The sequence below is a fragment of the Rhamphochromis longiceps genome, linkage group LG15, assembly GCF_057381845.1.
Source record: "Rhamphochromis longiceps isolate RC_006_pf linkage group LG15, R_longiceps_female_GT1.1, whole genome shotgun sequence".
Taxonomy (NCBI): domain Eukaryota; kingdom Metazoa; phylum Chordata; class Actinopteri; order Cichliformes; family Cichlidae; genus Rhamphochromis; species Rhamphochromis longiceps.
This window is the reverse complement of record NC_140571.1, coordinates 7,200,694-7,225,148: the sequence shown is the minus strand read 5'-3', so window position 1 is coordinate 7,225,148 and position 24,455 is coordinate 7,200,694. Positions and strand designations below refer to the sequence as shown.

The following is a 24,455-nucleotide window of genomic DNA, read 5'->3' as shown; positions in this document are numbered from 1 at the left end:
ACTAACCACTAATTACAACTAAGTTATGTAGAAGAGCATCTCTGAATGTATAACACGTCAAACCTTGATAGGCTACAGCGAGAGAAGACCACATCTAGTGACACTCCTGTCAGCTAAGAACAGGAAACTATGGCTACCTTTCAACCAGGCTCACACAAATTGGACAGTAGAGAATTGGAAAATCGTTGCCTGGTCTGATGAGTCTCATTTTCTGCTGCAGCATTTGATCGACAGGGTCAAAACTTGGTATAAAAAAATTCAAAGCATGAATCCATCCTGCCTTGTATCAACAGTTCAGGCTGGTGGTGGTGTTGTAATGATGTGGAGGATATTTTCTTATCATACTTTGGACCCCTTGAGTATTGCTACAGCCTACCTGAGTGTTGTTGGTGACCATGAACTGCAGGATAATGCACCATGTTACAAAGCTCAGAACATCTTAAAAAGAGTTTGGCTTTCTTGCACAAAACTTCCCTTTTCTTTAAATTATTTAGAGTTTCCAGTGGTAGCCACCAAAACAATTATTTGAAGCATACGAACAGATCAAGATCATAGTTTGGGCTAAAATAAAAAACACTGAATTGCTGAACAGATTTTAAAAGGAAGTCTTGAACCAGGTATCGGTTACATAGTATCCCATATCCGTTTAACTTTTTCCCCCTAGATAGTAAGTCAGATTAGCAGATGGCTTCTAAGACTGGTCTCAGATACAGAGCCTATTAGATAGCCTGTTAGGGCTGTGCACTTATGCATTATGGATCCAAGACATGGACCTTACTCAAAACTGACATGTGCAAACTGCAGGTAATCCAAAAAGTTGCCTTGGAAAACTTACAAAAAACCTTTAAGGCCATCAACAGTGACTGAACCCAGGCCTACAGGTTAAAGTGAATATCATAACAATAAAGGGTGCACAAAACTCAGTATTTAAAACACAAAAAGACACAGCTGAAAACCCAGAATGTTGAACATTTTTCACTTCAAAGGAGCAATCTGGATTAGTCCTTCTTTGCACTCAGCCAGTTACTGAGGCAGACTATTCTGTTTACATTGTCTGATGACAAAGAAGCACGCTTCTTTTGAATGATGTGACCTGAGAGTGAGAATAATCTCTCACAAGGCACTGTGGTTGCAGGGGTTGACAGGTACTTGCGTGCAATAGGTGCCAGCCTGGCATGTGCTCCTTCTCTCTTTAACCACCACTGTAGTGGACACTCTCCTATGTCAATTTTGGGCTCTGCTTTGTACAGATTCAGACAGCAGTCTATAGCATCTTCCTCTTCCTCTGTATCTGAATCAGGAGAACCCAGCAAGCAGATGGACATCTTGCTCTTCTTTGGTGAGGGTTCCTCTGTTGTCTGAGCAGATGGTTGGTGTGCATCCGTCTCTGACATCAGAAGGTCATGTACTGATGCCCACACCTCTCTTCTTTCATCTTTGGAAAGGCATTTAAGATCTTTAAACCTGGGATCAAGGGCAGTAGCGATCTTCAGCCATGTGAGATTGCTGCTGTCCCTCCGCTGAGCTAGGTCTGTGGTAAAAATCTTCTTAAACCTCAAAACGTAGACTGGGTCATCATCTGAGGGCTCCATAATCCTGAACAAATGACACAAGGCTGGCAACACCATGGAACAAGAGACATACCGCTCTCCTCCCAGCAGTTCGGTAACATATCTGCAATAGAAAGATCAAGTCTGTATTTTTCTATTAATCACACAGAGACAAACATAAAAACTACATATGAAAATACACAGAGAGGTGGAGGTGGAGAACATACTTGAAAACAAAGCTAGAATGCAAAGATAGACACACAATCATGAGAAACAAAATGTATTTACCTGCAAGGTTCCAGTAGTTCCTCCAGCTTTTGCAGTCTGTCAAGCTCCTGGTCAGTCAACATAGTCACCTTGCTGTTTTGTTGAGTCAGGATGGTGGTCAGCCCAAATTTATTTCTCTGGATCCGCTTGATCATCTCTAGGGTGGAGTTCCATCTTGTTGGAACGTCCTGAACAAGCGGTTCTGTTTGATGTCCATGTGCAGCTTGCTGTGCCTTTAATTCCTGAGCGTTTGCTGGACTATGCTTAAAATGTCCAACAATCTTGCGACATTTGGCCAGAGCCCTTTCAAATGCGCTGTCATTAAGAGAAACTGTGACCGTTCTTTGCAGAATGTGGGCCATGCAGGGCATGTGTTCAAATGGAAGTAGTCTGGCGGCTGCAACCATGTTGCCAAGCGTGGTTACCTTGTCCTTGATTTTCCATTCGTTTGCAACATTCAGAAAATGGTCAGCACACGCCTCAGCATAGTGTCTCTCTTCAGTTTTACTCACTGTTAGTGCAAACGATTGCATAGTCCAGTCGTTATCAATAAAATGCGCCATGACCCCCAAGTAATTATCGTTGTTCACCGAAGTCCAGTGGTCTCCGGTGAGAGCGACATTCCTTACTTGCACAAGCTTGCTGGACTGCTGAGCCCTCTGGTCCCCATACAAAGTGTGCAGTCTCGACACAATGGTTCCTCTCGAGGGCAGATTGTAACACTCATCTCCTGATGCAGCACGAATGACTTCTCTCAGTCCATCATCTTCTACTATGCTAACTGGTCGGCAGTTTTTAGCTATCCAAACAACCAAGGAATTGGTTACCTTTTCTCTCACATTTTTTGTTATTCGTCCACAAGCACCATACTCCTGAAGCGTAGACTGGCGAGGTCCCGTAGAGGTGGATTCAGTTGGGTGTTTTGCTCTCAGGTGATACGCCAGTGATGAACTGCTTCTGTGGTACTTGAATTCAGCTTTGCAAATTGTGCATCTTACTCTCGTTTTGTCCAACAAGCCATCAGGCAACTTCTTAAAGAGAAACTTTCCACCCAAAAGTCCGCCCTCGTCCATGCTTGCGTGTGTTAGCTAGTGTTAGCTAGATAGTAGCATGGTGTCACTTCTTCTTCTAATCATTTCTGTCAGGCCAAACGCCAGCATAGCACACTGTTGCCCCCTCCTCCAGAGGTGCTCATGAATTTAAAGGTCTTAGATTACAGGAAATTAATAAAAAAACAAAATCAGCGTTAAATTTTTTTAATGCATTAAACATTTCGCGTTGATCTTAACAATTAACGCGATAATTTTGACAGCACTAATATATATATATATATATATATATATATATATATATATATATATATATATATATATATATATATATATATATATTTCCAGAGTTTCCAGATTTTCTCTTTTCACTTAAATTGGCATGGATTTTCACTGCAAACAACACATATTTGAATTTTTTTTATTTCATAAAAGTTACATCTGATGCTGAAACTGTCAAGATCTGCTGTCTGGAGTGTGGACTGCCTTAATCAAGACGCAAACACAAGAAACAGAAGTAACCATAAGATGAGCAAGTCAAAGTCAAGCCAAATAGTCCAGAGATGTCAGAAACAATGTCCAAAAGTACATTGTTTCTGACATGGAACGTAAAACCAATCAATGTAAAAGTACCGAAGACACTAGGAGTGGCAGGGAAACTAGAGGTAGGAAATATAAAGCAACCTAACAAAAAGGCAAAGGAAGAATGAGACAATATATGAACTGGGGGTTAGGGTTATGGGGTAGTGAGAATAGTATGGTAGTGACACAGAGGAGGACAAACGAAATGATGAGTTGGGGAAAGTGAAACTGAACAAAAGACACAGGGAACAGTCACTAAATTAAAACAGGAAGCAAGATACTAAAGACTAACCTGACACAAGGTAAAGCTGAAAGACAAGGAAATGAGACTGATGGAGGGAACACGAGAGGACAGGGCAAAAATATAAACCTAAAGTCATCAGTAACTTAACAGAGTTTTCAAATAAGAACACTAGAAAATATTCCATAGGGAACAAAATGCAAACATGAATCATACCAAAAGACATAAACTCAAAACCCCTGGGTCCAAGACCCCGGCCACCATGACAGAAACAAAGAGCATGGCAAACTGACTGCATGTAAATGTGTCTGAATTACGCGATGAACATACAATAGCATATTGCAATATTTGGAGACATTTGCAACATTTGTGAGTGTAGACAGTGTAAAATGTGGACATAGCTTCTGGGTCGTAAAAATGCATCAACCTGCATTCTATCTGAATGCCATTTATGGGTTTGGTCACTCAATTTGGGTCATACTGAAGAAAAAAATTAAGAAGTTTTATAAATCTTGGTCATGCTATGTTTCAAAACAACGTCTAACTGGTAAGTCTTTTGCCAATGAATGTGCAGTTTCACAGTCAGGCCCACCCTCTGATTTCACAGGCTTTTTGCTCATCTTGAGACATCAAAATGGAACTTCAGAAACCAGCGACTTACGTCACAGTAGCTAGTGCCATCTTTTATACTCTATGATTTTGATCAGGCGTATAGCTATTTTCCATTGTTGAAAACAATGATCCTGCTTCACACAGACCTTCTCAAAGAAGCAGATTATTTTGTAACCTCAAGTTTGGTAATTTGACTGTTGCCAAAATGTGACTATGTTTAGATGAGAGGGTAGAGCTAGAGAAGAGCAAAGGGGAGTGGGGGTGAGGAGCTTAGCCTCTTTTATTTTCCATTTAACTCTAAATAGGACCATAATTTACAAAATTACTATCATGTTGTGCTTTAAACTGTGATCCAAGGCAAAAAACTTCAAGGTCGTCTAATTATCAGCGTTAATGCAATCAGACTTGGATAACATATTTTAATACAGCTAAAGCTGCAATTCCTCTGTAATTAAAAGGAATTTCAGTATATTATATTTGAAATTACAACGTAGTTATATTTACCTACAAATATTTAAAGGTAGGCACACTAAAATAAGGTGGTAAAATACCTGAAGTTATGCAATACAGTGGTCTCTCGCTTTATCACGGTTCACCTTTCACGGCCAATTTTGCGATTTTTCTATTTTTTTTTTGTACAATTTTGCATGCTTTTATTTTTTTACAATGCATTGTGTTCTGTGTCCTGATTGGCTGTAGACCATTGTCAATCAATCTTGTGCCGTGTCTCCTGTACAGTACAGAATGCATTCAGCTTGTCAAATTTACATAAATCAAAATCACTAGCAGTGTGACTCTGAAGTGTTTTCTCCCCAACAAACACAACAATGTCGGTAAAACTTTTTGCACCATCAAAGGCCACTGCAGGTTTTTTCATTCTCTAATACTGGACTTATTTTTCTACGAAGGTTTGAACTTTGCGTTTAAACAAGAGAGAAAAGTATGAAAATGTTCGTGCCTGTCTGAGAAAAATGTATAAAATGTGTAGTGAGGGATTTTACAGCCTTAAAACATCTATAATAATTGTAAAAAATAAAGTTGGGTACTTCGCGGATTTCACCTATTGCGGGTTATTTTTACAACGTAACTCCCGCGATAAACGAGGGACCATTGTACTTAAAATTACTCATGCATTGCATAAATTATTTGCATATCATTTAAAATTACTACTTAAATTTACTCTCATCATAATGACTTCTTTGTTTTCTGTAACAAAAATATTTTCACATGTCTACATGTACAATGTCAAATAAAAGACATCCATTTCATGACATGGGACTATGCCCTTAGTCACATATTAGAAAGTGTTACCCAGACTTCCTTTGGAGTCTCCCCCTGCTGGACAATAGATCGAATCCACTATCAAGGTGCGTTAGCTTCACTTTTTAGCCTAGCAGTTTGGCATTACAATGAGAGCTACTAGAATACAATTCTGAATCAGTGGAGTACTTCCATATGATATTTACCTAGTAAATGGCTGTAACCGGAAATCTATTCTAAATTTACATGTGATACGAAGAATTGTAACTATTGTTCCCGCAGAGAAACATTGCTTCATTCATTTAGTCAGCAACATCAGGAAAAATCGTGGGAATGAAGAAAACTTGCTGATCGTCCCATGTGGCTGTGAGGGCGGAATCTGAACAAACACAGAAACACTGGTCATTGTTAACCACATCAGACCGCAGATGAATCATCTGTGAAGAAGCTCAAAGGGGTGTCTGGATGGGTTGCATGTGCGTCTGCGTGTGTGTAGGCATGTGGGGATGTGGTTTCTGTAACCACATTTGCAATGGAAAGCTCTGTGTTCTTGTCATTTTGACTGAAGAATTGATTAGCATTTTGTGTGTCTGGCTATGTTTTTGTAAAGGTTGTTCTGACCTTTTATACATCCAATTAGAAAACAAAGAAACTCAGTATTTCTCACCTTTAAAACTTTTTAAGAGAGAATGCTTTAGGGGGCTAAGGTGAGAAAATTAATTCAAAAAAGCAGCCAGGTCTTTGAGCCACTGGCGTATCTGTGCAAGCAACCCTGTTTGTTTCTCAGCAACACCGACCTCTCTAATGAACCGTTCTGCCTGCTGTTTCTGCCAGAGGTCTCGTAATTATCCAATAATTCTTGAGGAATTGTTCTGGCTGATGTTGTAATGACCTGACTGAGTGTTTTTAACAAAGAATGCTTGAATATCAGCATGCACATGTTTCCAATTCAGACTGACAGCAGTTTATTTACATGTTTATTATGCTAAAAATGCTACTAATGATATCATCTCTTTTAGTATTATAAACACTTTTGAATGAAAGGACCGTTTCTGCTGTGAAAATCTGGGATGTTTATACATAAACTATTGTGTGTCATTCTGGGGGAAAAAAAGATCTTAGCAGGCAAATTGAAGTCAGCCCTTTTCCCAAGGAAGCATTACTTTCTTCTCAGTGAGAGCCTAGCAAGTACTTTGTGTTTTCCTGTAGTACACTCACAGTGACACTGCTGCATTCATGTGGTTTTTTAAAACATGTTTCATCATTCTCACATCAGCACACTGAGCATGAGCAGCACTAAACACTGGGGACCAGCCTTACTCTGACCATAATACATTTGACTTTCAGCACCTCTGAAGCTCACTAATTACTTTAAAGACTAATTCAATGTGCTAAATTCCTCAATGATAAATGTTTTAAAATGTCAAACTATACAGTATATGACCGTGGGTTATGTATGGCACTATTTCTTGGTTGTGTGTATTAACTTCCTGGAGTCTCCAAGAAAAGTAAAGTTTATTTTTTTAGCATTATTCAACAGCAAAGCAACTCAGTACTTTACTCAACTGGAAAAACTCATTTTAAGAGAATATACAAAAGCTAAAGAACAACAAAAAGAAAACAAGAAATGTGGAAAAGGGAAGCTTTAAGAGGCTTAAAATATATCTCAGAGATTCTCATCCACATTGGCATGAGATTTGTCAGCCGCACATCCATGATATGAATTTCCTGTTCCACCACATCCCAAAGGTGCTCCACTGGACTGAGAGCTGATGACTGTGAAGGCAATTTGAGAACGGTGAACTCACTGTAATGTTTAAGAAAACAGTTTGAGATTATCTGAGTTTGTGCAAGCGCTTGGGCGACAGTGGGAAGGAAAAACTCCCTTATAACAAGAAGGATCCTCCAGCACAGCCATGACTGTTTGGGTGGTGAGGGGAGGAAGAGAGAATAAAGACACGTTGTGGAAGAGACCCAGAGATTAATAGTAAATAATTATTAAATGTAGAGAGGTATATAAATACATGTAAACATGTTTACAATAAACATGTAAATAAAAGGTTACTGAAGGTGAAACACTCAGTGCACCATGGGAAACCGTACCAGCCTTGACATGTTGCAGTGTAACTAAGAGATGGTCAATGGTCAGTGGTGGTCAGTGGTCAATGGTAACTTCAGAGGTGGGACCAAGTCATTGTTTTGCAAGTCTCAAGTAAGTCTCAAGTCTTTATCCTCAAGTCTCAAGTCAAGTCTCAAGTAATGTCAGGCAAGTCAGAGTCGAGTCTCAAGTCACTGGTGTAAAAGTCCAAGTAAAGTCACAAGTCTGAAATTTTGAATTTCAAGTCCTTTCGAGTCTTTTAAAAAAAAACAAAAAAAATTATGTTGCAGTTATGCTAAATGTAAATATTAGACCATGTAATTTTTAAATCTGTGTTTTTCTCAACACATGACAAAATAGTGAACTTAGAAAATATACACAAATTGTGAAATTGCACCTCTATAAAATGCAGCTCAATTAAACCTAGCTCCAAGAATAATTTTCACCGACAGTTCTGAGATAAGCTGCATGTTATTCTTGGATGCGGTTGTAGGACCGGCTTTAAAATCGCATGACAAAAATATCATACATAAATAAATGATTATTTTTTTTAAATATCATTTAAAAAAAAAACTGCATCACCAACGTAGCCTGGAAAACATTTGCTAGTTAGATGAAGTCAGCTATCTCATCGTAGCATATTTATATGCATATTTATAATTATACGTTTCTTGGAGTGAGTGCATACACTCATGAAGTTTAGTAACTTCCGGTCACTGCAACAAGCCCAGGTACAGTTTACCGACGGATGGGTGCAGGACCTTGAAATGCACCGTGTAGAAAGTAAAGACCATCGTACGTATCATAAGTTTACCAGTCTCACAAATCGTCGTCATAAATACAGATTTGTTAACCGTTTATTAATAGGACCTTTGAGCTCAACGGTAATTAATTAGCAGTGGAAATAATTTCTGGTAGCATCACAGAAATGTAGCAGTGACAATAATATTGTATGTTGTAATCGCACTGGACAATTAGTGATACAAAACAACTGTTTTATCCTGTGACTAAAAGTATATGTTTTTGTCAATGTACCATAATAACAGAGGCGAAACGCAATATTGTGTCAGGACAATTCACTATTTATGCACAATAAACAAAGAAGCGACAATTTCTGTTCAGCGCCAGACTTGCTTGTAACCTATATCACCAATTATGTTAAGAAAAATGACGCATTAACTACAACAGCAGACTGACCTTCGTGTAAATGCTTGGAGCAGACTAACCTGTGAGCTGGAGTGTTCTGGGACGTTATATTTGATCTTTGAATGGCTGCAATCCAGGCCATCCGTCGCGTCTTTGTTACTTCGGAAACATGGCTCGAACAATTTCTCTTCAACGACGTAATCCGATAACAACCGATCTCTTTACCCGTCGGCTTCCCGTGGCTGTCATGCGACCGGCTATTGCAGTTAATAATACAACGGCTTCTTGACATTTTTGTGTTTCTTTTTATCGCTGTGTAACTGATTTTAATTGAAAGCCTGCGTGCGCTAGTACCGCTTGCCACGAGCTCCCAGAATCCTTTGCGGTTCTACCCGTGAATGACGTCACATTTTCAATCTCTATATAATATGCATGTTAAATTTTATATTTGGGGTAAAATATCAAGTCTTTTCAAGTAAACCGGTTCAAGTCCAATTCAAGTCCCAGGTCATTGGTGTAAAAGTCCAAGTCAAGTCACAAGTCTTACAACATTTTTTCAAGTCAAGTCTAAAGTCATAAAATTAATGACTCGAGTCTGACTCGAGTCCAAGTCATGTGACTCGAGTCCACACCTCTGGGTAACTTTATTGATTTGCAGCATGTCCACACATGAAACAACACACACATAAATCTAAAAAAAACAAACAAACAAGAACAGCCCAAATTTCATCAGTAATGTCCAATAATGTGTTATTAAGCATGATAATAGCAGCAGGTGTAAAAGACACTCTGTCGCTTGGTCTTCACTGCAGGCACTTTATACCAATGACCTGAGGGAAGCAGTTGAAAATCCCTAAAGAGAGGATGGTCTGAACATAACATGACAGAGGTTGCCTTCTTGAAAGAGTGAGTGTAAATACAAAAACCTATTTTATTTTATATGCAGGAATATAAAGCAGGCGAGGAATTACAAACCCCTCATCATCAGTGGCACGCCAGTGGAGAGAGTGGACAGTTTCCGATACCTGGGTGTCCACATCACTCAGGACCTGTCATGGTCCTGCCACATCAACTCCCTGGTTAAGAAAGCCCGTCAGCTTCTCTTCTTCCTCAGAAGACTTAGAGACTTCCATCTGCCACTGAAGGTGCTCAAGAACTTCTACTCCTGCACCATCGAGAGCGTCCTGACGGCAAACATCTGCACCTGGTTTGGGAACAGCACCAAGCAGGACAGACGAGATCTGCAAAGAGTGGTGCGCTCAGCCGAACGCATCATTCAATCAGAGCTCCCTGACCTGCTGTCCATCTACACCAAGCGGTGTAAGTCCAAAGCTAGGAAGATTATGATGGACCTCTCCCATCCCAACAATGGACTCTTCTCACTGTTGAGGTCTGGGAAGCGCTTCCGCTCCCTTAAGGCCAAAACAGAGAGAATGAGGAGGAGCTTCTTCCCCCAGGCTATTCGGGCCCTGAACCAGGTGTAGGACTGGACTCTCCCACACACGTCACTATAAGACTGGACTCTCCCACACATCACCACACGCACCACCACACATTTCCTATAATCCTATAATTCCTATAATTTATAATCTTTATAATCTCTTCTGCTATTTGCACATTCTTTACTGTAAATTCCTAAGTTAATTTGTAAATTTTGTAGTAAACTGTAAATTGTAAATATTGTAAAACTTTTCTTCTGTCATTTAATGGTCGGGCATTGTACAGCTACAAGCATTTCACCCCCATGTCATACTGTGTATGGTTGTGTGTGTGTGACAAATAAAATTTGAATTTGATTTGAATTTGAATGTGCAGAAAATAGGTTTAAATGTTAAACAAATTTCTTCCAGTCAGAGAATGTTGCATATAAGTTAATGTTAGCTTGATGCATAAAGTTAAAAGATTAAAACTAATAAAAGAAGTTTTAAAAAGAGACATTTTCATTTGATTACATTTTATATGATGGATTATGCAGAAAAAGTAGATTTGGGCGGAAAGATCTATCGCTTTATTACCTATTCAGGGTGTAAATCATGTTTTAAATGTAACTAAGTAACTAAGTAAATAAATACTTTTAAGAATAAGTGATCAGTAAAGTAACCGGATTACTTTTTTGGGAAGTAATCAGTAATTAGTTACTGATTACCGTTTTTAAGTAACTTGAGCAACACTGGTCACCACAGCATCATCAACGCCCCTACAAGGCCTGTATGCAAATTGCAGTGGATCAAGCTTTTCTACTTGCTCCAGAATCTCCTTCTTGATGAGCTTTTCAAAGGTTTTCATCGCTAGAGACATTAAAGAAACAGGCCTTAAATCATTTAGTGATGTAGGTTTTGTGGTCTTTGCAACTGGAGCAAAAATTGACTTTTTCCACACCTCTGGAACCTTCTGTTGCTGAAGTGATTAGAGAAAGGTGTAAGAAAAGATGCTGCATAATTGCTCAGCACATGTATTTAGCACCTGGCCACATATGTCATCAGTCCCTGGACTCTTATTAGTCTTGGTAAATTTAAAAAGATTGTTGATGTTTTCCTTTAAAAAGCAGCTGAACAGTTGTACAAAGTGACCAGTGAGTGTTATTTGTTAACTATTGTGCTATGCCAAGCTATAGTGCTAGTTGTAACTGGCTAAAATAAAGACACAGAGACAGTAATAATGTCTTCTCTTTTAATTACGACAATAAACCCAATAAGTGCTTTTCACTAAGTGACTAGCCCTTTTATGTTGCTTTTTAGGGCCAACTCTCTCATGTAGATACAAATTTTTTGCTGAATAAAACACATGGGATTCAAAAGGATGCTAATCATATCTTTCCCAGCCACAATCACTCAACCATAACAGAAGTTTTGGTTGCTGGTCAGGAAAGGATCAACATATCTAGTGTAATTAAAATGAGCTATTAGTGGTACATAGTCTCTCATTAAATATTATGAGACAGATTTACTGTATGTAGGTAAAGTGTATGGTTAGTCAAGCAGCTGGCAATGAACTTGAAAATATGAGCACGCACAAATAAAAGGCATGCACAAATAAGCATGCAAACATTCCTTGTGTGTGTTTGCACTTTATTCCTTTCTTCTTAAACTGTAACTGCAAGAACAACATAATGGCAGTCATCAAATTTACAATGTAAATGTGTTTGTGGGACATCTAAATAGTCTTTAGGACAACTGGAAAATAACTAGACAAACAAAAACTACAAAGCGTGGTTGGTGGATAAACAAATTAAAGTCACTTTTTTAAAGACAAAGACAAAAACTCTAATGATGTCTGCTCAAACTTTTAAATTACATCACGACCACAGACAACAAAGACTTTCTTTAGAGTGACTCACAAAAGAAGCCAGCTTATGCTGATCTAAAAGGGAGATGCATTTTTGTATAAAAGCCCACTTCTTTTTAAATGTCTGTTAAAACATAGTTTCTGAGTCAGACTTAATAGTGAAATATACTAATACACTTAATGACTGTGCAGACACCATTATATCAAAATTGTATATGACAACTCTTTATTGACTCCATTGCTCCTTTGTATTTTTTCTTCAGTCGACTCATTTTTGTTTTTTTATTAGACTCTCACATCAGTCTCACTGTAGTGTAGGCTGGTTTTGTAGTTTATAGAGCTAGAAGTGTCATATGAGTGGATAATGTGGATGCAAAAATGCAGACTTAAAGACTGAGTGACTAAACAAAAGACAAATCTTTATTTAGATGAAGCTGAAAATCCAAAGGGTAAACAAAAAATGGATCCAAAAATCCTGCCAGGGAAACCACTCAGGCAACCAGTATGACGCAACAAGGAACTGAGACAAACTGGGGCCTTAAATAAACACATGATGTAAACAAAGGAAGTGGATACCAGAGCGTGACGAAACAAAGCTGAACTAATTAAACAAAAAAAGGAAATAAAACTGAAAATAAGGCACAAGAGACAAAGACTGCCAAAGTAAAACTGGAATGAACTAAAACATGAGAACACCTACCACAGAGAACAGTATAACAATAAATCTGCAGATGTGGTTCGTAAAGGACCCAGCCACACTCAAGCACGTCTTGGTTGGTTGTAGGACTAGCCTTACTCAGGGCAGATACACATGGAGACACAACTAGGTTCTCAGGTGTCTAGCCGAGAAAGTTGAGCGCAAAAGAAAATCCATCAACGCTCAACTTTCCACGAACCAAGAGGAGCGTCAGTTTTCATTAGTATTTGTCCAGGAGGGAGACAAGCCAAGGATGAGATCCTCAACCCTGGACCTGGGCCCGCTGAAGGTTGCCAGGGATTGGCAGATGCAAGTGGACTTGGACCAGAGGATAATTTTTCCCACAGAGATCGTAACAGCTACTCTGCGACCAGACCTTGTCCTTTGGTCTAACTCCCAAAAACTTGCGTATGTCATTGAGCTGGCGGTACCATGGGAGGAAGCAATTGAAGAGGCATTTGAGCCTTGGCAGCTGAGGCAGAGGACAGAGGCTGAAAGATCAAGGTGCGCCCGGTGGAAGTGGGGTGCAGGGGCTTTGTTGCCAAGACAACAGCCAAACTGCTTAGAGAGATTGGGATCAGAGGACAGGCACAACGGCAGGCTATAAGAGAACTGGCTAACACTGCTGAGAGGACCAGTCACTGGCTATGGCTAAAAAAGGGCTGACATCATTTGGGCAGCTAAGGCAGTCAGCTAACCGCGATACACATGCCAAGGATTGATCGACCCGTGGTGGGCCTGCCTCAGCAGTGGGCAGCCACTGGGCACCCGGGAAGCAGTGTGTTGGGACGGTACCTTGCTCAGGGGTACCCATTCAGTGGATTCGAACCTCAGACCTTCCAATCATAGGGCCACTACTCTACCTACTGAGCTATCCCTGCTCCTGAATGAGGCTCCATAAATGTTAAAGAGGTAAGTATTTCTCAGTTGCATTGAATAAATAGAATAAACTGTAGAAAGACAAAGGTAGATAGCAAAATGAAATCTAAGAATAGGATGTAAACCAAAAACCCAACCATGAATGCTATAGATAACTAGTGCTATAGGTAACACTAGAAAACTTGAAACTAGGACCAAAAACTGAAACTGATAACTCCAGGTCAAAAAACCCAGCACCATGATACTAGGTAAATAATTGGTTGGACAAAGACACACTTTTCAAAGTTTTGCTTACACCACCACAGTCGATTTTACATGAAACAATAAATGGTTGATCGTAATGTAAGCTTTAAGCTTTATTTCAGCGGGTTTTACAAAAAAAATGCTTTAACTGTTTAGGAATTACAAGCATTTTTGCACATATTACCCAACTTCCTCAAGCTCAAAATCAACTGGACTAATTGACTGGCAGACCTGAAAGACCACAGAAGACAACTGAAGTGCATAATGGGAAAATTATTGCTATGGTTAAGAAAAACAACTTCACAAACAAGTCAAGAACACTCTGGAGGACAGAAGTGTATCACTGTTGAAATCTAAATCAAGAGATGCTTTCGTGAATGGAAATACAGAGGGTTTACAATATGATGCGAACTGCTGGTTACGCTCAAGAAAAAGAAAGCCAGATTAGACTTTTCCAGAAAACATCTAAAATAGGCTGCACAGTTCTGAAATTGAGAAATAAATAAATCTTCGGAGAAATCAAGATGAACTTGTACCAGAATGATGTGGAAAAAAAGTATGGAGGAGGAGAGAGACGGCTCATGATCAGAAACATACTACATTATCTGCCAAACATGGTGGAGGCAATGTTTTGGCATGGGCATGTATGACGGCTAGTGGAACTGAGTCACTAATGTTTATTGATTATGTGACTGCTGACAGAAGTAGCAGGATGAGTACAGGGCTACTTTCTCTCTTCAGATTTAGCCGAATGTTGCAAAACGGATCACACAGCACTTCACAATGCAAATTGATAATAATCCAAAGCAAACTACAAAACCAACCCAAGAGTTTCTCAAGGCAAGAGAAAAAAAAATATTGGATTGTTCTTCAATGATCATGTCAATCACACGATTTTAACACAACAGTGCATGTTAAGACTGAAGATAAAACTTTGTCGTTTTGTTTTAACTCAATTAAAAAACAAAATATAAAGAGATTATTTTCACAAAGTACAGGGATTTAGAGGTTCTGGGTCCTTTTGACCCAGTATTTTTGGGTTTTGGGGACATTTTGTATTATGGTTTATGATTTTTAGGTTCACTGGGTAGTCCTGAGTTTATTTTGTACATTTAGGCTCCACTTGTGTCTTTGCCTTTTGTGTCCCCCTCTGTGTGTATGTGTTTAGGTGTGTTAGTCCTTGTGCCTTATTTCCCTCTCCTCTGCCTTTCCCCCACTCCTGTGTCACATTCCACCCTTTCCTGTTTTATTGTGAAAGTCTCGTGTTTCCATGTTCATTGTGCTTCCCCTGTGGCGTCATGTTAATTCATGTCAGCTGTGTTCCCTGCATGTTCTGACTTCCCTCATTATCCTTCTGTGTATTTATGTCCGCGTTTCCCTTGGTCCTGTATTGTGATCTCCCTCGTGGTTGTGTGTTTATTGTGTGTTTCCCCGTGTGTTTTGCTCTTATAATTTGCCAGTATAGTTTCGTGTTATTTTCCTTCTACCTAATAAAGCTATGAGTTTTATGAGTTCTAAGTCCCGTCTCCACGAGTCTACATTTGGGTCCTTTCCTGCCTGCCGCACACAGCCGTTTCATGACAACATAACATTAAAGTTGTTAATTCTGTTTAAGAATTTAAATAGCATTAACACCCTTATATAGAGTTATATACCACAACTTGATGGACAGGGGGGTTACCTGTGTTTACTTTCTGCTGACAATATAGTTTGTTGTTACTTTATTAGTAGTATTTACATGTTTGAAATAAAACAGTCAGTCAGTCATAAATGCAGAGAGACCCACAGCCCCAGTGGCAATTCAAAGGAGGAAACACATCATTTGATGATATCCAGAGGACTTTGCATCTCAGTACTTTTAATATAAATATATATATATATTGAAAAGTCTGCATTTCAGTCACATCTTAATTGTGTGATTTAAAAACAATTAATTGTGTGATTTAAAATCCACTGTGTCAGTGTACAAATGCAAAAGTACAGGTCTATGTCCAACACACAGACATGGTTATGGATCTAACTATAGCCCTAGATACAGTGAATTATAGTTCCTCAAATATAAAGTTCAATTCTTGAGAAATTTGGAGATTTCTTTCTTCTGTTCTTCTCCTCTTTTAAACCAAACTCTCTCTCTCCCTTTAGAGGAAAGTATCTGAGTTCAACATAATTAGAGATTTAACATTACTCTGGCGCTCTTATCAAGCCAGAACAGTAAACACATAAACATCTAGCTCAGCAACTGACTCACTAAATTGCTGATGAAACTTTTTGTCATTTTTTAACACAAACAAACAAAAATGAACATTTAATACAGTTTAAGTTGTGCAAAATTTACCGAGCAGATTCAAACATGTAGAGAGAGCAACAGATTTTTAAAAAAGTCAGAGATTTACAAATGTTATTACTTTCTAACGTGAAGAAAATATTCATGTTTTTGATTTCTATGCATCCATCCAGTAGCTACTAAGTGATTTTACAAAAACATAAACGGATCTCATAAGAGAAAACGGATGTGACAAAGTTATTAACATACACTATCTATAAATCTGTAAATTGTGTACACCAGTTTTTGAAGAAATCCAGTAGTTATTTAATAAGTAAAAACCGTAGCCTGGAATTAAAAATTCACCAAGAATCAACTCCTTGGATAGATACACAATTCACGGATCAACCTTACAACAGTCCACACAATCTTCCTTAAAGCCACACTAATCATGCTAAAGAAAAGTGTGGTCTGATAAATATAGGAGCCATTACCTTTTAGCAGCACATCAAGAAAAACAAACCCACATATCTGACTTATTCTGCTGAAATACAGGGTATTTATTTAGCTTAGACATGTCTGAGTGACTGAGTCTGAGTAAGTTGTTGACTTGAACACAGTCTTGAACAAGTTGGTACAAAGTCTGATGGTGGTTGTGGTTTCTAAATGTTATCAAAGGTCATGGGCATGTTAAATCCAGGCTATTGGCAGTAATTATCAAAGGGCACTCCAGCCTCTTCTAGTGACGTAAGACACTGACCTCAGTAAGGCTGCAGGCAGTGGGTCAGCCCCTTGGCAGTGGATCCACTTCAGATTAACATTAAGAGAACGTGACAGCGCTGAGAGACTTTGAGCTCGGTCGAGCAGAGGATTAACTACCTCTATACCTGCAGTGCCTACCTAGAGCTAGTGCGTCCCAATTCCATACTAGGTACTAACATAAGCAGGGCTAAAATATGTAATGCATTCACACTGGAAGAGGTACTAAAGGTATACTAATAGATTTGTAAGTCACAGCTCCAAATTGCAATTTCTGACAGTGGTAATCTAAACCCATTTCAGGTCAGCTTACTTATGAAGGAGTGTTAATCAGTGAAAGCTGTTGCATAAAGTCTTCTGTACCTTCTGTGGTCTATTAAACATTATATAACCTCTGGAGCTGTGAAACAAAGCTAACATTAGCTAACATGGAAACAAGCTAGACTTTAGCAACTGAATTAACATGCATGAAGAAGGGGTATTATTGTAAGAATAAATAACAATATTAAAAAGCTTTCTCTTGACTGTTTGTAATTTACATCTGTGAAATACATTATGTATTTGATGCTGATTGTGCACCAGACTGATAGAAAAAGTAAACATTTGCTTAAAGAAAGTTGCTGTTTTGGAATAAGGATCTTGCACGTCTACCAAAATAATAAGTTTTCACATATTTCAGTACTATGTGTGTGATATTTTAAGCTATCTAAGCCAGTCTGGGTTTTGAAGGGTTTTTTTCAACAGATAAAACTATCATTCCATTAAATATCACAGTGAATCATACTGTAGATGCACTCTGCTGACTGAGCTAGCTAGCCGGGGCTCGATTTAGCTGATGGCAGCGCAACCCTCTCGTCCGAATATGATTTAAACTACCCAATGCCATCATGGTGTTCATCTGTCACGTACAGCTTATGGTAAGTTTAGTTTGATGCAGTCTGTAAAGAAAAACACAGCATGATTCACAGCTTTAGTGCATGTTTTTGTGTCATTTCACCCCTAAACATAGTTAAATATGCACATTAATTAGTTGCTTTAAAACTGTGGAAGAAGAATATAGCATATATGGTACTTCTTATTTGTTCAATGATTTAGTGGTAGGTTTGCTGGAAAGAAAACTCAGAGTAGACAGCAGATCTCAAACAAACTTAAAGCCTGTTAGCCTGCCTGCCCATTAACCACATCCCCATTATGGGCTTATTGGCAGAGCTGGTCCTGAACCAGCTGTAAATATAATTAGTGACCATACTGTGCTGGAAGTGCCTCGTGTTGACTCTTGCTTTCCACCCCACAGTTGCAGGCCCTCTCTCTGCTGGCTTTGCTTCTTAAAACTGATCCAATAACTCCTGTTTTGAGTGGCAATACTTGTTTTTATGGATTTACATCACACCAGCCACCATGCACTATGACACATTTCGCTCTGCCCAGTCAAAATATCGGTAGACTTGGTGGCAATGAGGCAAAATCCTGGGAATCAGATTTCCTGTAGTAAGGCCAAGTCAGTGAACCACGTGTAACTGCTTCCAGCTAGCTTTAGTCTACAGAGAAAATATTTTTCCTCAAAATATTGTCATGTGTTACAGCTGTAGAGAAGAATACTGTTCACTTTGTGAACACACATTCATGAAATGTGACTGTATATATGCATACAAAGTAAGTGTAGTAGCTTTCACAGGATGTAATCGTGCTGTCAGTATAATGTAAAGACTTCAATAAGGCAGTGGGGTATGGCTGAAGCAATAAGTGGGGTTTCTTGCTGTATACTATTGAAACTTCCAGCAGTTCTTTAATCAAAAGAACAGGTCTAGATTTCATTAAGTAAATGAAATAGAAGGTTTCTTTTAAGATCACTGCACAGGTGTTCATTATTATAAGAAGTTGCAGTGCAGAGCCAAGTTTTCATCAAAGGCAAAAATGAAGGGAGCAAGCCAACCAGCCCGGCCCCCTCCCACAGAGCACCTTGAGACAACTCCTGTATTATGTCTGTGGTTTCTCACTCAGCAGTGACTGACAGGCTGTAGTATAGGTAACGAAAATATTATAGCAGACCATATAGTGTGTTTTCACAATGCTATCAGGAGCAATGATCTTACAAGCTGCTCACATTGCTTGCAGGGAATCTGTTTAATTTATCTGGCTGCCAGTTTCCTAGATGTGATAGCAGCAACAGCCCACTGATATCTGTCTTTCAATAAGAACCGAGCATTTTCTGCATGTCTCCTGTCTCCGAGCGTGTGGAAGTTTCTCAGGGTTTTGCAATTACTGAGACACATTTTTAACAAGTCACTTTTAATGCAACATTTAAACTTTATGTTTTTAACGTGAACTTTACGTTCTGCTCCACAAAAGTAAGAACCGAATGTGATTTCATTAACTCTCTGGGTCTTATCCCGTAAGAGGATTGCTGAAGCAGTCAGTTCTACCTCTATACTTAAACTGGTCTGGTCTTAGAATCAGTGCTGGAGATAATTACAATACTTGGCATTTTAAATTATATGGGGTTGGTCCTCTCTAAATGAGACGTGTAATATATAAGTTTTTCTTTTCTTTTTTTTAATTCTAAATAACTCAGAAAAACCACATCTTACACATTCTAACCACATTCTATAGTGTAAGTATAAATAACATTTAACTTTCCTTAATGAAAGTAATTTAATAGAGGTTATTATAAATTCTAAATGACCCCACTTGTCACTCTAATACAGTTTTTGCCCACTGCTTGAACACATTTTGCAAAACCCCGCTCGCTGTGCCAAAACTGTACACACAAGTACACATGACACAACACTGGGAAATATACTATTCACATCTGTGCCAAATTGGAACTCTACTCCCAAAACCTAAACTCTGCTGTCAAAACCTAACATTCCTTTGTCAAAATGTAACTCTGTTGACAAAATGACACATACCTGCACCATATGCAAACACTCACAGATCAGGGGGAACACACTAGTCTGCTGTACATAAAACACTGCAGTCCTTGATTCCCATTGTTTATTCAGAAGGCACATTTACAGGAGACACATTTCCAAACAACCATAAACGCAAATAGACCTACTCAATACTGTACATTGCAGTACCATGAATACAGGTACAGCAAATAAAACAGCAACAACACAATAGTACTGCAATAGAAAAAACACTATACTGTAAACACAAAAAACCATGACAATTGTGCATAAGTGGGCTCATGGATCCCGCCGTCTGTTGGGGTCTGGCCACAGGACCTCATCAACATCGCAAGCAATGTCCTCTCCCGCTAGGCACCGGGGTAAATATCCTCTTGCTCTCCCTCCATCCATGCTTGCAAAGTTCTTGGAATGGCTACGCTGAGGGCTTTTTGTAGTTGGCTAATTGGTGTTCGGTTTTGCAAGTAGGTGCCTTCAGGTGTGTATTTGAGTGGTTGCAATTACCCGATGTGTTTTGTATTTTGGATACATGTGTTTTCCGAATGGCACCCTGAGATTTCATTTTGTGAGCGAAGTGTCTTATGTATGAAATAGAGTGTAGCATGCAGGACCATGTGTGTTGCATGAGGGAGTAGGTGTGTTGCATAATTGGTACTGGGGTGCAAAGCAGCGCTTTTGTTTAAGGTAGGGGTACATGTGTTTGAGGTATGGTAACAACAGCTTCACGTTGTGTTACTTTAGTCTAAGCATGGGTTTATAGTGTTCAAGCAACGGGCAAAAACTGTAATAAAAACATTTTCTCTTTTTAATTATTGAGTCCTGCTTGTGTCTCTTTACAATGTTAACTGCGTCCTTAGCCTCTAAGAATAACTTTGTGTGGATGGCCAAGTGCTGCGCAAGTCAACATGAAGAAAAACAGAAGAGAAACTCTGTCTTTGAAAGATGATGATGAATGAAAATGGCTTGGGTTTCAGAGAAGGGAAACTGAGAAAGAAAGAAAGAAAGAAAGAAAGAAAGAAAGAAAGAAAGAAAGAAAGAAAGAAAGAAAGAAAGAAAGAAAGAAAGAAAGAAAAACAGGAGAAATGTTGTTCTATCATCGTCATCGATATGTTTCTGCATGTGGGTTCCCTTAAAGGCCAAATGAAAAACAGAAGAGAAACTCTGTCTTTGAAAGATGATGATGAATGAAAATGGCTTGGGTTTCAGAGAAGGGAAACTGAGAAAGAAAGAAAGAAAGAAAGAAAGAAAGAAAGAAAGAAAGAAAGAAAGAAAGAAAGAAAGAAAGAAAGAAAGAAAGAAAGAAAAAGAAAAACAGGAGAAATGTTGTTCTATCATCGTCATCGATATGTTTCTGCATGTGGGTTCCCTTAAAGGCCAAATGAGGACAAGTGTGTGTGTGTGTGTGTGTGTGTGTGTGTGTGTGTGTGTGTGTGTGTGTGTGTGTGTGTGTGTGTGTGTGTGTGTGTGTGCACGCAGCTGTAGAGAACATATATAAGTGTGCAGCTCAATTCCTGTTTTTATGAGAAGCAGTAAAAAAAGCCCTGTTATCCCCAAAGTGGCACAAGCTGTGACCTAATGCCACATCTAGTGAGCCACTACACACAGAGAGGGATCAGCTACTGAACGAAGCCATTTAAATCTCAGCCTGATGGATATGCCGTCCTAAATTAAAACCATATGAAAGACTCTGATGGAAGATTATCCTGATCCAGATTATACAGAAACAGAGGAAGAAAACGATTCAATGCAATTAGATGTAATTGGAGAAACTGGAGCTAGGGTAGGAGAGCTAATTAAAGGAGCACGAACCTGCGTTGTTTATGGGAAACTGTTGCACTTTGCGCCATGTGAAAAGTTGCTGCACGTGTTTAACCTGAAACAAAAGCACTGGCCTATATGAAATGTGGTGATTTAATCCTGCTTAAGAATGCAGTGACCGCACACCTACAGAAAGAACACACACAGAAACCACTGAGAAAAGTAATATGCACATTCATCTATGAGCTAAATCTCCCTAGGCCTGTAATTTCCTGGCCGCACGTGCTGAAAAAGAGACTCAAAAATACATCTTGACTGAGTTACAGTCTTATTCCTATCTGCCCTCCTCGTCTCACACATTATCATAATTAACTCTGTCAACGTGAGGATGACAATGTGCTTACAGTTAGGGTCTTCCAGTTTTTACTTTTTTCCCAGCAAATAAACGCAAACAGCTACTTCATGCTGGCAGGTTTGACATCAACCTATCCCAGTTACAAGAGCCTCAAGGATGTGAAACTCCCCCTTTATTTAGAGAACGCTTTGGAAAAGCGGTATTCCCAAAAGACTTTTTTTAAAAGCCGCTCCAGAGGTATGTGGAAAATAGTTTATCCCAGGTTGCTGGCTGTGACTGTGCCCTACAGAAGGAAATTTCCCTTCCAGAGAGTTCGGTGGTTTGTGCACAGTGTGTTCCAGCATAAATCATAGACTAATATATCTCTGAGAGAGATGGCTGTGCTCTGGCATTTGCTCAGTTTGGAAACGGTGGAATATTTACCCTTTTGAAAATGGCACTGCCAGATGTTACATGAAATATGAAGCCCATAAAGTGCGATAAAAGCGTGTGAGATCAACAGATGGTAACTTTACAAGCTGCGAAAGCACAATATGATATACAGCTGGCCATGCGTGAAGTGAGATGACACTATAGAAAATAGGAAGAGTGAAAACAGGAAGTCTAGTCAGCATATATTCTCTTTAACCCCTACTACGTCACACACTCAGAACCTCAGAGCACTTCACTTCACTTTCTGAATAGGAAGTCTGCAACAGGATATGCTCCTCTGTATGATTATAACATTAGATTGTAATTATGGGATAAATTTACTTAAACGTTTATGGAGTATAAAATGTACATTTTTAAACCCCACAAAGCAAAGCAACCACAGTTTAGTTAGACTTAGCAGGACATTTGGGAATGTCAAATGATAATATTAAATGCATTAGCTTGCATTATTAAAAGCCTAACTTCCAAGTTGCCCTGATGTGCCTCCACACTGGTAGTCATTTCTGATTACGGTCGAGCCCAATTGCCTCCTTCACGTTGTGCATGTGCACAGAAAATGTCAGTGTCAACCAAACTGGAATGCAAATGTGTGTGCAGGATGGTATCTGTGTGCGTTTTCACAACTGAGGTTAAACCCACGGTAAACATCCTGACCTGTGAATTTCAAAAACTGCTTCCTGAATCTTGCGTTTTAATATCGTATGAAACACTTCATACGAGCTACATTGTAACACATACAATTAGCGTCCAGCATGTTGCACAACCTAAAAGATGAAAAAGAAGAAAAAAACAGCAGTTTGGCTGCAGATGCACTATCGATTGCAAATGCTAAAATGTCTAAAGGAAGGAAGAATATGAGCAACTTCCTATATTTCTTTCTTGCAACACTCAAAGAATAAGTATGCAAAAAAAAAAGGTGGGGGGGCAACTTTGTCCTTTTTGCAATCACAAACACACACTGAAACTATTAGAAAGCACACAAAAACAGTTATTCATCTCATCCGAGGGAGCGTGGGGGAAGGCAGGCCTGCAAAGAATGTCAATTTTAGAAATGATAGATCTCCTGTTAACGAAGCAAATAACTGCAAGCACCATAATTACAGTGCAACTGGAGCCATGCAAATGAACCATCAAGGCAAATTTGAATAAATTGCACCAGAGGAAGCACACTGTTTCATGCATTGTTTAGACATAATCTACTGTTCAGTTTATTTTGTATATAGTTCAATCGATCAATGCCAAATTCAGACAGCAGTCAAAACTATTTAAATATTAAGGTGTCTATTAGTGACACAGCATCTTGCAGATGTAGACATGATTACCTTCACAGACCTGTGAATGTATATGCAGTTTTTATTTACAGGGTATCATACAGGACTTAACTGTACTGCAGCAATATCAAAACAAATGGACAGAGGACGTCAGTTTACAAGTTGTATTTGGAGAGAAAGGCATTAATCTGAGCCATTACACCTGTTCCTTGTAGCTTGGTTTAAACACAAACAGACACAGGATACGTTCACATCCTTCACTGTTCTGGATGCCTACAGCCTTTTGGTGGTTGGGCCAGGTTAGTGCAGTCCAGCTGGATCTGTCACCCTTCCTCACAGAAAAGCCTATAAATGGCTCTGGCACAGCAATAGAGCCTTTTCAAATGTACTGGATTCTCCAAAACAGCACAGCCTGACACACTAGTCAAAACTAATTTTCACTTGTAGGTTATGCTGTGACAACTAACCTAACAAACGCAGACAGTGACATATAGCCATAATAATTCGATGACTAATGTTGTGACTTGGCAATACATTTTTGATAAAGGAAATGGTAAATTTCGCTCCACCAAAATACATAAACCAGCTTTCCTTCTGAGGAAACCCTCCTAAAGGAGTCTTGAGCCGGTGACGGTGAATTGAAAACTTAAAGATAGCCTAACAGCACCATCTAGTGGAGAAATCCGACAGGGACGTTTTTACAAGTAAGGCAACCTGCAGAGCCAAACCTCTAGGATGTATATAGTTGTTTTAGGCTGTGAATAGAAAGTTATTATCATTTATCTATTTTTATTAAGAT

The 24,455-nt window shown here is 39.1% G+C and overlaps 1 protein-coding gene across 1 annotated transcript; it reads right to left on the bottom strand.

Annotated features, from left to right (window-relative positions):
• Nucleotides 1–848: 848 nt before the first annotated feature.
• LOC146651935 (E3 SUMO-protein ligase ZBED1-like) lies at nt 849–2,942 on the bottom strand. Its single transcript, XM_085382361.1, has 2 exons — nt 1,839–2,942; nt 849–1,674 (listed from the first exon to the last, which is right to left on the bottom strand). The coding sequence occupies exons 1-2, from the start codon at nt 2,888–2,890 to the stop codon at nt 999–1,001; spliced, it is 1,728 nt and encodes a 575-aa protein (XP_085238487.1). The 5' UTR covers nt 2,891–2,942; the 3' UTR covers nt 849–998.
• Between the last annotated feature and the right edge of the window lie 21,513 nt (nt 2,943–24,455).

Coding starts and splice junctions, on each gene's coding strand:
- LOC146651935 (XM_085382361.1), bottom strand. CDS start 2,890: ATGGACGAGGGCGGACTTTTGGGTGGAAAGTTTCTCTTTAAGAAGTTG. Junction 1,675..1,838: donor GAACTACTGGAACCTTGCAG/GTAAATACATTT, acceptor TTTCTATTGCAG/ATATGTTACCGAACTGCTGG.